The 12,636-nt window shown below is 30.3% G+C and overlaps 1 protein-coding gene across 3 annotated transcripts in view; it reads right to left on the reverse strand.

Annotated features, from left to right (window-relative positions):
• Positions 1-10,459, reverse strand: part of LOC145189162 (uncharacterized) — a 30,579-nt gene extending 20,120 nt beyond the window's left edge. For 2 of the 3 annotated variants that reach the window (XM_090086925.1, XM_090086927.1), the window contains exons 1-6: positions 7,967-10,459; positions 7,039-7,211; positions 6,822-6,950; positions 2,015-2,546; positions 1,590-1,750; positions 1,311-1,459 (exon numbers count right to left, since the gene is read on the reverse strand). In XM_090086925.1, coding sequence (XP_089943051.1) covers positions 1,311-1,459; positions 1,590-1,750; positions 2,015-2,546; positions 6,822-6,950; positions 7,039-7,211; positions 7,967-9,183 — 2,361 coding nt within the window. In that variant the 5' untranslated portion in view covers positions 9,184-10,459. The remainder of the gene's footprint in view (positions 1-1,310; positions 1,460-1,589; positions 1,751-2,014; positions 2,547-6,821; positions 6,951-7,038; positions 7,212-7,966) is intronic. The other variant, XM_090086926.1, reaches the window with a different exon arrangement.
• Positions 10,460-12,636: the final 2,177 nt, after the last annotated feature.

Raw genomic sequence — 12,636 nt, forward strand, 5'->3', positions numbered from 1 at the left:
ATGTATCAAACAAGTGATAGCTAGAAAAATATTTATAAAAAGTATGATAAGGGGATTTGTTTGATGTGACCAAACCTGATAGCTTGCGGTTGCCCAATGAATAAATGTAAAACATGGTCATGATGATTGTTAACCTACTGTAGAAATCTCAACTCATAAGAGTCATAATGTTTTTAAGCTGACTTTAGTTCTCAAACTTTGATTGCGAGAAACAAAAATTTCAAAAGAGAAAAATATTAAAGAGGAAGAAAATAATAAAAATGTAAAAAAATATGAAAGTACTAATATATGTACGCAAACTTGTTGCAAGTTTGTCTTTAGTTTTTTTTTTTTTTTTAGTATCTCCTAAAATTATTTATTATTCCTTCTTAATATAATGATTATATAAAAATTAGCTTTTGAAAATTAGTTTTTTTAAATAAGTAAATTTTACAAAGACATTGGTTTAAAAAAAAAGTTTTTTTAAAAAGATCCACCAGTGATTAAACACTCACAAAAAAAAGCGATTAAACACCCATGAAAACTCATTAATAAAACTTTTACAGCAAAGAAACAAAACGCAAAAGAAGGTTTCAGTTAAAATTTCTTAACAATCAATCAATTTTTCGACGATTATAAGAAACCCAAAAGAGCTTTTAGAAGCAAAATTTTTTAAAGCCCTAGCAGAATTTATTAAAATCTAAACAGAGCTATAAGGTTTGATAATAGAAGGACACATTATTCTACTTCATTTGATTATTGAAAGATTACTAAACCTTAAGATTTAAGACGAAACGTTGTTACCAAATATAAATATTGTTGAGTAATCATTCAAGAAAGTTTATATATTAGTTTCCTTTTCTTCTACTTCTTCTAATATTTTCACAATAGAAATTGTCTTGAAAATTTACAATTGGTCAGCTAGTCGCGTATTATCAAATCATCAAAAGCTTTGTTTCCTTTATACAATCACTTTATTGAATCATTTTATCGAATCATCTTTTTTTGTAGTCTAAAAATACACTGACCTACTTAATTTATTTAGGAATAGCACAGTAAAATTAGCGCATCTTATAAATGCCTATTGTGATTCTGCTCATGAAGAGAGATTAGAGCTGCTCTTGATAATCTTGTTTTGTAGTTTATAAAGTGTATGCTTAATGTGGGTATCTGTGTAAGTGTGGTAGTGGATTCTGCAAATGTTTCTTCTAAACAAAAAAATATACGAGATATGTTCCATATCTGCTAATGGTTCATAATTAAGATCTAAATACTAATAATAAAAAAAAAATAAAAATAAAGTCTATAATTATTTTAAGTTTTAGACTTACGTGACTTTTTTTTTTTGGTTTTTTATTTGCTTTAATATCATCGTCATTATCAGGTTCAACAAATGATTCTAATTCATGGATATCTTTTGAATCTTCGTCTTTAAAACGTCTTTCTGATGAAAAACCATGGTGTTTAACTTTCTTTGTCTCTTATTAAAAAAGTTTATTAGAAACTTAAGTATTTAATAAAGCTTAAATTTTTTTAAAAAAGTATATTTAAAAAGTAAATTTACTAATGAACAGTGTTTTAAATCTTTAAAAATTAAAATTTATTTTTACCTCGTTCAATATTTTTTTGGCCTTCAAACCATGTTTCTCCAAAACGTTGGTCATTAACACCAAAACCTGCCAAGATTTTAGGATCCGTTGGAAGAAGAGCTGCAGCGTCAGATTCTTCAGAGTCCACTAAAGTGTTGTCTGATGTTTCTAGGCCGTCGCTTCTAAAATTCGAAAGAAATGGTTTACAGCAGTTCACTGATGACAAGTATTTATCACAAGAATTAATGACTGTAATGCAAGATCCATCATCAAGTTAAATTTGCTGTAATTGTTTATTTATAATCAGATTTAATTAAATATATTTGTTTTTTAGTGTCCGCTGATGTTACTCACTTTTAAAAATTACAAAAATAGTTACAGTAATTATAATAATAGGAAGAATAGTAAATAACAATAAATCTACAAATGACTTTGACAAAACTCACGGTTCTACATCGCTGTTCATTCGAACGATATTTTTCCAAACATCTAAATCATCATTTTGATCAAAATCTGCTGAATCCTCTCTGCGCGCTTGACTTCTCTCTTTGGAACTGTGATGAAATTCATTGTTATGATCATTTGCACCGCTATGATCGTGAAATGAGTTGTGTTGATTGAACTTTCTGTTGTTGCGATAATGTAATCTATTATTGTGATCTTGAAATCCATTGTTATACTCTTCATTTTCATCTTTATTATCATCATGAAGCTGTTTATTATCAAGGTAGTTAGGGTTTTTAAGATCATAGTTTGATTCTAAATTTTCTTCCGAATCTTCATCAAAAAGATTTTCTCTATGAGCATTAGGACTGTGAAACTTACTCTTGTGCAGCAGCAATTTTTCCGTTATCATTGGGCTAAACCCATGTGTTTTATGTTCTTGGTTTTCTGTTTGATCGTCATCATCTTTTTCATGACTGCTGTGTTCTCTTAGGTTATTATATTGTTCAGTGTTATGAGAAAGATCTGAGTATTCTATATAATTCAAATATACACAGTTATACATATATACATAAACATATATACATACATACTTACATGCATACATACATACATACATACATACATACATACATACATACATACATACATACATACATACATACATACATACATACATACATACATACATACATACATACATACATACATACATACATACATACATACATACATACATACATACATACATACATACATACATACATACATACATACATACATACATACATACATACATACATACATACATACATACATACATACATACATACATACATACATACATACATACATACATACATTAGGGTGTGACAGTTGCCCCTAAAATATTAAATTTTTATTGTAGAGGGCTGTTCATAATTTTAGTATTGCATATTGGTCTAACTAGCATTTATGTGAAATTTCAAGAAGATTGTGAAATTTTTGTGGTAGCTCCGACCTTGCAAAGTTTTTGTTTTTTATTATTTTTATTCAATATATTGGGCAGGATCCGACTGGCAGTAAGGGGCCTGGAGGCAAGACATAGATAAGGCCCTTATGGTAACAAAAAATTAAGCACAAGATAATATAAACCCTTAATCACTTAAGGGTTTAATTTTGGTTATTTGGAGATAAGGGTAGAGGATATTTCTGATAATGTTATTCAGTAAAATGTGACAGTTTAATTCTAGAAATAACTACAATATTTATTGCATTTTTACAAAATTGAAGCATATAAACATTTATCATTATTATTTATGTCTTTTTGTGTGTTTTACTTGTTCATTTTTTTTATAGTTAAGCCCAGGACCTTCGTGCCTGGCAGGGGCCAGGGGGAATATACCCCAGACTCCCAACCCCTCGACCCTAGTTTGACCCTGATGTTTATTACCATTTGTTAATGACTTTGAACTGTAACTTGAACTCCTTTCAGAAAAATATATATATTGATATTTTTTCAGATAAATATTATTACATGTTATTACATATTACTGTTACTGTGTTTTGTAGTATACAATAATGGATAAAAAAGTACACAAAAAATATATAAAATTGTTACTTGGCACCAATCCTGGAGGTGATGACAAGAAAATTAAAGGTTCTAAACTGCCAACACAGAGACAAGTATTGTTATGCCTTTTATCAAACCTGAAGGATTTGCACTGGGATCAAGCTTTATCTGCAACTATAGGAAATGTGCTCTTGCACTATCAGAAAGCCAATATCCCAACTCTAGAAGGCAGAAACAATATTGGTAGAGTAATCAAAGATTACTATGAAAAGGAATTCATTAGTTTGATGAAATTGAAAGATTATAGAAGACGAGAGGATGAACCTAGAATAATAAAATTCAAATCAGAATTGAATTTGACAATGAAATTTTATAAGAACACAGTTCTAAAGGACATGGCTGCAAAGAAAAAGGGGTTAACTAAAGTTGAACAAGACGCCATCGATATTGATATTGAATTTATGAAAAGCATGTTAAATGATAGAGTAGCTACATATTCTGGGTTGGATAAAGTAGTCACAGAAAAGACAATAAAGCGAATAGAAAGACAAAAACATCATCTGGAGCGAGAAGAACTAAACCCGTGTAAACGTACTTTTGAAATGATAAATCTTGAACCAGGCACTAGCTCTTGTGAGGATGAGAATATTGAAGAAGTTACCACCATAGCACAAAGTAGGAAACACAGAAGATTAGTTAAATGTGGCATTGATATCTTTGTTCCTCATAATATATTGAAAAACCCTGATCTTGTTTCATGCAGTATCCGTAACAACATCTCATCAACTCAACTTAGTGCAATTGTGCATTCCCTTGTAGCGGCATGTGGGGGTGACCTTTACAAGCTATGTCTAAATGCAAGGACAGCCCATCGGTATAGAACCGCCATTGTACCTGAAATATGTTTGAAGATCAAAGAAAATTGGATGCCATTGCCTATAATGCTTGTGCATTGGGATGGAAAACTTATGGACACTCTTGATTCAAAAGGAACAGATGACCGATTGCCAATTCTTGTTTCTGGGGCTGTTGGGACAAAGCTCCTTGGCGTTCCTCCACTCCACTTCCAAAATCAACTAAAGAAACTGGTAAAGTTCTTGGAGACATCATATCAAAAGCAACTAAAAAACTTCTTAGAGAATGGAATTGTGAAGAAAATGTTATTGGTATGGTTTTTGATACAACTTCATCAAATACAGGTAAACTTAATTAATTAAATTTAGAATATATGAATAAAGATCTTAAATCTACACTGTAGATGTATGCATTTTCAGGAAAGAGAACTGCTGCATGTGTATCTTTACAGAAGGAATTAGATCGTGCCCTATTCTGGTTTCCTTGTTGAAGACATGTGGGTGAATTACTTTTGAGTCATTGCTGGGAAGGTTTGAAAGTTGAGACATCAGCTAGTCCAAATATTTTGATCTTTCAAAGGTGAGTCTAATTGAATATACCATTAATAATACCTTCAATCAATGAAGAGACACATATAATAGTAAAAAGCTACTTTTAAAAATTGGGATGAATGAACTTACTCTTTATATTTTTAACTTACAAGCTAACATTTATTTACTTTTTTTTATCTTTTTCACTTTTCTAGGTTCCAAAAACATTTCCCTCAACTATCATCAGATGAACAAGCGAAGTATCATTACCCTAATATGATGTTTATAAAAGAAGAACACCAGGAAGAGATGGCTAATTTTTTTCGTGAATCTTTAACACAATCTTTCACACGAGGTGACCACAAAGAGCTGGTTCAGCTTTGTTTGCTTATAATAGCTAAGGGATCTGAACCAAAGAACTTCAAGATGCGCTATCCTGGTGCCCTTCACAAAGCAAGGTGGATGAGTAAGCTCCTTTATTCTAAAGATTGTGCTTCTGTCTGGACAGATCAAAGAACATTTTCAAAAAGCTGAAATTGTTACTAGCAACCAAATAAGAAAATTGGAACAATTTGTTGTGTTCACAGTTTCAGTATATGTGCAGTGGTGGCTTGTTTGTCCTGTACCAGCTAGTGCACCAATTAATGACTTGATTTTAGTGGAAAAGCTGGTAAAATTTGCTGAGCATGACTCAACTCTAGTTGAAAGTGCTTGTATGGCATTCAGTCGGCACACTTGGTACTTAGCTGAGGAGTTGATTCATTGGCTCTGTTCTCATCTATGGTAGCAGTAGAAACTAAAGAGGAAATGAGGAAATCCATTCTTTTCTTTGAAAAGACTTCTGTCACAAAGAGAGTTGGACTTAACTTTGGGGGATATGGCAAGCCCTATCTTCCTCCTACAATAGAATGTGGTACTTCTTTAGTTGACCTAATTGGGCCGGATTCATTCAAATTTTTTAGCATTTTTGGTATGCCCTATAAATTCCTCTATGCTTCAGCACATGATTGGATTAATAGGGAAGACTATCAAAACATGAAGCTGATTGTCGACAAACTTCAGGTGGTAAATGAGGCAGCAGAGCGTGGTGAAAAGGTGTGCCATGACTTTCTAGGTGTAACTAGGGATGAAAAGCACTTTCAAGATGTTCTACAAGTAGTAGAATCTGATAGACAACGGAATCAGCGAAAGCGATTTCGTACACAAAATCAGAAATCATGGTTTCTAGTCCAGGAAAACGAGTAGTTTCATTTAGACAATTATACCTTATTACACCATGTAAAAAAAACTTTTTCATATCATCTTGTACTTTGCATAGCTGTATTTAATATAAGAAAGCCGTTTTTATTTTCTAAGCTCCACCATGGTATTAGAGTGTAGGAAAAATAGTGATTTTTAGGCTAAATTCTATATTTTAAATTTGACGGTGCTCATTCAATTGTGGATTAATCTTAAAAAAAACATTACATATCTTATTTTTATGACTAAATACAATACCAAAATTATGAACAGCCTCATACGACAAAGTTGGGGCAACTGTCACACCCTAACATACATACATACATATATAATTTATTAATATATACAAGGATAGCAGCCGAGAGAAATTTCGGGCCCTGGGGAAGTTTTTTTAACGGCCCCTCATTATAATCAATTATATACCCAGGACCACTAGAAATGTGCTCTGGTCATTGAAAATTAAAAACAAAATTTAATTAAATCTTTTAAAAGTCAAAACTATTTAAATCTTTTAAAAATTATTTAAAAAATTATTTGTACACACACGGGGCCCCGGGAATCTTCCCCGTCCACCCTCCCCTCTCGGCGGCCATGTATACAAGTTTATTATACAAATAGATATATTAAATATACCTTTTTTGTTTGACCCATGAACATTTTCTTTATCGTAATCATCACTATCTTCATCACTATCTTCAGGTTTTTTTGGTAAAAACAACACCCGCTCAGTTTCATCACGTTCTTCTTCAAAACCTTCTCGTTCTGTTAAAAAAAGAGAAATAAAAAACGGATTCTTAAATTCACTGCTACAGCACAAAAAAAAAAAGGATAAAGTATAAAAAAAATTTACCTGAATTAAATTGCGGTTTTAAACCAATTTTTGAAAATAAACTTGATCCCGCGACTGATTTTCCACTGAAGTACTTTCGATCAGCTGCCTCTTCATCATCCAAATCTCTCTCCGCTAAATGTCCCACAGTTAAATGCTCGGTTTTTTTTTCATCACTCTTCCCAAAAGATTTTCTATCGTTAAAAATAAAATTCCACTAATAGAAGCAAAAGGTCACAAAATCCTTACTTAGGAGATTTTAGATTTGTAGACAGTTCAGAATAAAAAATTTAACAAATAACTTATCTTCGTTTGATATATGCATAAAAGAATAAATGGTTGCTAGTTATTTTTTTTTTGATTATACGAGGATAACGGTTTTTATATAGCCTTACATCTTGCTTACTAAAAAAACAGTCTTTGATTAGGATAAAATAATATTTATCAATAAGGTAAGATAATAAATAAAATCTCTCCAATTGAAATTTTATTTCTTTTTAAGAATAATTTATCTTAATTATCTTCAGATGCCCTTCCATCACTGCTTTAAGTGCATATGTTATGGAGCCACTTAATTTATCATAAATGTTCTTACCGTTTATGTTCTTATCTTACTATAAGTGTTTAATTTTATATGTTCTTAATTTAATTTAAACACTTCAGTTTTAAAAATTTTAATTCTTCGGCCGAAAATGAATTAATTAAAAATTTCTCTTTGAGGTTAATTTTTAAATTTAGCTCACATCCCCAATAAATTGTAAAAAAAGCATGCAGCTTTAAACATGCTGGTGTAAATAATTTGTTAGCTTTTGAAAATGTTTTTTTATAAGAATTTTTCACAAAATGCATAAAAGAAAAATGCATCATAAAAATCCAAACTTGAGATGTTTCAGATCAGTAAATATTTTAGCGTTCCAACTTTTTTACAAATATTTAAGAGTAAAGTTACCTGATTTTCTTCACTCTTTCAAAATGCTGAGTTCTTTCAGGCTTCTTTTTTTTGAAAGCTTTATCGGTTTTATTCTTGACAGGTGTAACTTTATCCTTTAAAAATATTGCTTTTTTAAAACCAATATTTTGAAGTAATTCGTCGCCCGTCGCTCCATTTATATTTTCATCCGTTTTAAGGGTCTTACTTTTCACATTTATAGTGACTTTGTTTGGGCGAAATTGAAGAACAGGGGGTGCGTTTAAAATCAAAGGCTTTTTTACAGAAAATTGTGTATCATTTAATAATTGCGTTTTGTATACACCAGTACGTTGAGTACTATTTTTAGATTTTTGACCTGCTGAATGTGAGGACCTATTGGTGACTGGAGCAGACCCAAATTTTGTTTGGTTTTTCAAGGTAATCTCTAATATTGGAAAAGAAGGTTTTAATATTTGAACTTTAGGCTGTTGAGCTACAAGTGTGCTGTCATCAGAAATAATTAATGTTCCTGCTTTAAAATACTTTTGACTATTTAGCGGATTGTTTGCTGGCTTTAGGGTGTTTTCATTCAGCAATGTCTCGTACTTATGATGATAGTTTTCAGTATTATTAAATACTCGTTCGTGAAGCGTCCCTTCATGTTCATTTTGCATTTTATCTGAAGTTTCTCTTAGTTCTTTGTGAACTTGCTCTTGGTTTGTTTCTTTTAAATTAAATAAGCCGGAGCCGGAGCTTGTTTGATAAGGCTTAGACGTTTTATTTTGTTGAAGTTGAAGTAAGCTCTTAGTTTTAATTTCATGTTCTCGGTCTTGGTTTGAGTTGTTGGCAACTATATTTTCATTAACATCTTTTTTGGATATCGAATCATTGTTAACATTAAATTCGGGAATGTTTCCGTGCTTATCAATGTTGTTTATTGCAAAGTTGTCCTTTACGCTTTTATCGTTTAACTTTTTTGGTATTTCACTGTGTTTTACTAGGATTTTTTTGAAATTCATGTGTCCTTTACCCAACTCATTATTTTGAATAAAGTTGTGATGAGTATAGAGACTTTTTTTTTCTTTATTTTTACCAGATCCACTTCTTACAAGGTCCAGCTGATTCAAAGAGTGGTCTTGTTCCAAAATCCTATTGGCTATAGTTTTTTTCGATCTTCTTTTGTGCTGATGTCCTTCGGTGCTGCTTGCATTCAAAGCAAAAAAGATCGACGATAAAACAAAAACTGTCAATCTCATGGTAAAAAACTTATTATAACTACACTCTTGCCATATTTCGCGTTTCGTAATGGCAACAAAACAATGGCTTACTGGCTGTTTATTTTGTCTTGGTGTATATTCCAAACCTTCGGTGAACCGACGAGCACCTATCGCCGCGAATTTCACTCAAGCGTGAACTTCAAAAAATGCGTTAAGTAACTGCCGAGATTTCTTTTTAATGCTCAAAACACAAACAAAAAATCCAAAATGTTGCTGGTTTTGACATAATTCGAACACGCGCTATAAAATAAAGCTTCGGAGCAGCAAACTAACGTTAATAAAGATAGCAAAAAAGCGAGGCAACGGTTTTCAAGTCTAGCTTAAGTAAGTAAGGATGTCGCAAATATTATACTAAAGTAATTTTGAGTTTTGCCATGGTTTAATATATCCACTGGAAATAATATTTTCTATTTGTACTTATTACACTATTCGTAACTACTATTTGTAGTTACAAATAGTAGTTACGATTAGTGTAATAGCATTACAAATAGAAAACGTTAGAATGTCGAACTGATACATGAAAAAAACTCATAAAATATAACTAAAAGATTTCTTGAAAAAATAAATGATTTAAATAAAACAATTGGCATTGAATCTCTTTTGGGTCAGCTTATTTGTACGATATGTTTAATAGATTACCAGGCTATAGTAGTCAATTTTATTTTCATCAGCTATATAATTTACTTATGGTTTTGGCTGGCTCTTGTTACTAAACTGTAATAAATTAGAGCAGTTGAAAGTATAAATGTATAAATAAGTTAACTTTACACAAAAGAAATAAAAAGCCATTGTAGCTACTGCTACTTAAGAATAAGCTAATAAATCAAATATAAGTTAAGAATCTCTACATAGAAATGCAAAGCTTTTTAGAAGGCAATATAAAGTATAATAATCACAATTTTATTTGTTAGCGAATGAAATACTTTACTAAATCAATGATTATTGTTAATCTCATAGCACCGAAAGTTGAGTCAGATAATCTGCACATTAATTCATAGGTGGTCTTTGTATGGGTTTTTTATGAGGATATCTTCGCAAAAGTTGAAACTCATTGTTAATAGCCTCCTGTTCTTTTTCAAAACGCATAAAATGTTTAATATTTTGCAACCTGGTATCTGTGCAAGAGAATTTTGTGCAAACTTTGAGACGTGTTGAATTTTAATCAAAATTTTAAACGCATCTCCATCGTTGCAACTGTTTTTGTGATTGAAGACACATTGTGGTGGTTGCTTGCTTCCAATGAACTGCCAGGTAGAACTGTAAAACCCTATTTCGTATTGCAATAGTTAATAGTAAGATAATAAAATGTCATCTGGTGACTTTGATTTAAAAATGTGGTTGAAAGGGTTGGTTTTGTTTTATAAGGATTTAAAGCAAAAGTATGAATTCGAATATTTTTCATTTGCCAAGATTACTTTTGACCAACAGAAAGTTAATTCATAATTTAACTTTGAATTTTTAATTTTTGATGATAGCGCTATTTCTAATATAGACGACAGTTTTTCTTAATCTGCAATTAAAGAAGAGATGGGAGTGTACATAAGGTAAAATAGCGCCAAGCTTTTTTAGCTTTGTTTCGCAAAAAAACTTATTATACCCAAAATAAATTTAGCTTATATTATTTGAAAATATGAAAACTTTTAGTATTTTTGATTTATGGTAAACTTTTTTGTATTTAAATTGCTAAAGGTTATAAAAATAAATAAATCCAGACAGCAACTTTTTACAAAACTGAAAACTATTTATGGAAAAATGGACTTAATGTTTGAATTTTGAGAAAAACTCAAGAAGCTGCAATTTTTTTTTTTTTTTGAAGCTGCAATTTTTAACTTTGAAGCTTTTTAAACATTATTGCAAAAGACCTCAAACGTTACAGATTGGGAAAAATCTTGAAAAACCTGGTCAAATTTCCTCAGTTTTTCGGCTTTTCCTTCATTCACTTGCTTGATGAAAATTTAAAAACTGTCGACCCATTCCGGTCGGGCTCTTTTTTCTCTTCCTTTTGTAATAGGGCAATCTGAAAAAATTTGACTGGTTAATACAAATAAAAAATTTGAAAACTTTAATTGAGAGAACCTTAAAATATCTCACTTCAATATTTATCGATACTTATATTTATAAATACTTATCAAAGCTTGCAACCATGAATTATGTCTTTCCATTTTAAATTTAATTTTTTCAAAACTTCAGTTTTTTTCTATCGGAACTTAGAAACAAATTTGTTTTCCTATACAGAACTGCGATAGCAAAACCTCAAAATGGTTTTCTAAATTTGAAGATAAATCGTTTTTCAAAATTTCAAAATTTTCTAGACGGGCAATTTGCAAAAAATGTTTTTATAAACCTTGAAATGTAAAAATATTTGAAAAAATTATTATCAAATTATAGTTTTATGAAATTGTAGTTTAAAATTTAACAGAAAGAAACCCGTATCATTTTAATACCAAGAAGACATGTAAAAGTATAAGAAACAATAAATGTAAATGTAAAAACGAACTCTTAAAAAAATGAATATCCATAAATTTTTATGCCACATTTACTGATTTTTTTGAAAAAAGTCTGAGATTTGGGTGTGCTATTAAATATTTTGTTTTTTTATTGTACGAAATCAGTTTCCAAAGAAATCTTACGCCTAAGTCTATATGCAATTTCACTGATTATTTTGAAATAAAAGATCCTCCATGTTGGATTCAAAAAAATTATGACTTTTGCTTGAAAAAAGACTTGACGAAGAATAGGCAAAAAAAAAGCTGCTATTTTTTTTTTATAAATTTATAGAATGGACTTTTATGAACAATATAATTATGTTATATTATAAATAATTATGTTATGAATCTGCTTTCAAGAAGTTTTCTGAATTTAAACGAGAAAATAAGAAGTTTTACTAAAAAAATTATAAAAATACCTGGAAGAGCCCGTATATTTTTTTTATGATTAATGATAACCTTTTTGTAAACAATATTTTTTTGAGCACATAACTCACGTTTTCATTAACAGATGTTTGACTGTGTAGATTTTACTACTTATAAAATTTATGAACTTTTCTCTTATGAAAACAAAAAACACGAGATCTTTGTTCACACAAAAAATAGTAAATATAAAATATAATCTATAATTAATTGCTTTCATTTTTTGCTAGGTTTTTTGAAAATTCGCCCATTGCACTTTCTAATAAAATAGCTTAAATTATTTAAAGTTGGTTGAGCTAAGTAAATACTTTTTATTACCTCACAGAGGCGTTGTTGGACTTATTCTTCGCAGGGGCCGAAACGCTTTCTAATTAATTTCGATTGAACAACCGCAAGAAACACTAACTGCAAGAAACAAAGTGTAAATTCTAAACATGATCATACTTCTATTTAACTTTACAATATTTCAATCACATTATCATGTCCTATTACAATCAAAATAGAAAAAAAGATACAAAAATAA

Source organism: Hydra viridissima, unplaced genomic scaffold (assembly GCF_058129835.1).
Source record: "Hydra viridissima isolate aposymbiotic clone 2 unplaced genomic scaffold, HvirCarnegie_v1 scaffold_5, whole genome shotgun sequence".
Taxonomy (NCBI): Eukaryota; Metazoa; Cnidaria; class Hydrozoa; order Anthoathecata; family Hydridae; genus Hydra; species Hydra viridissima.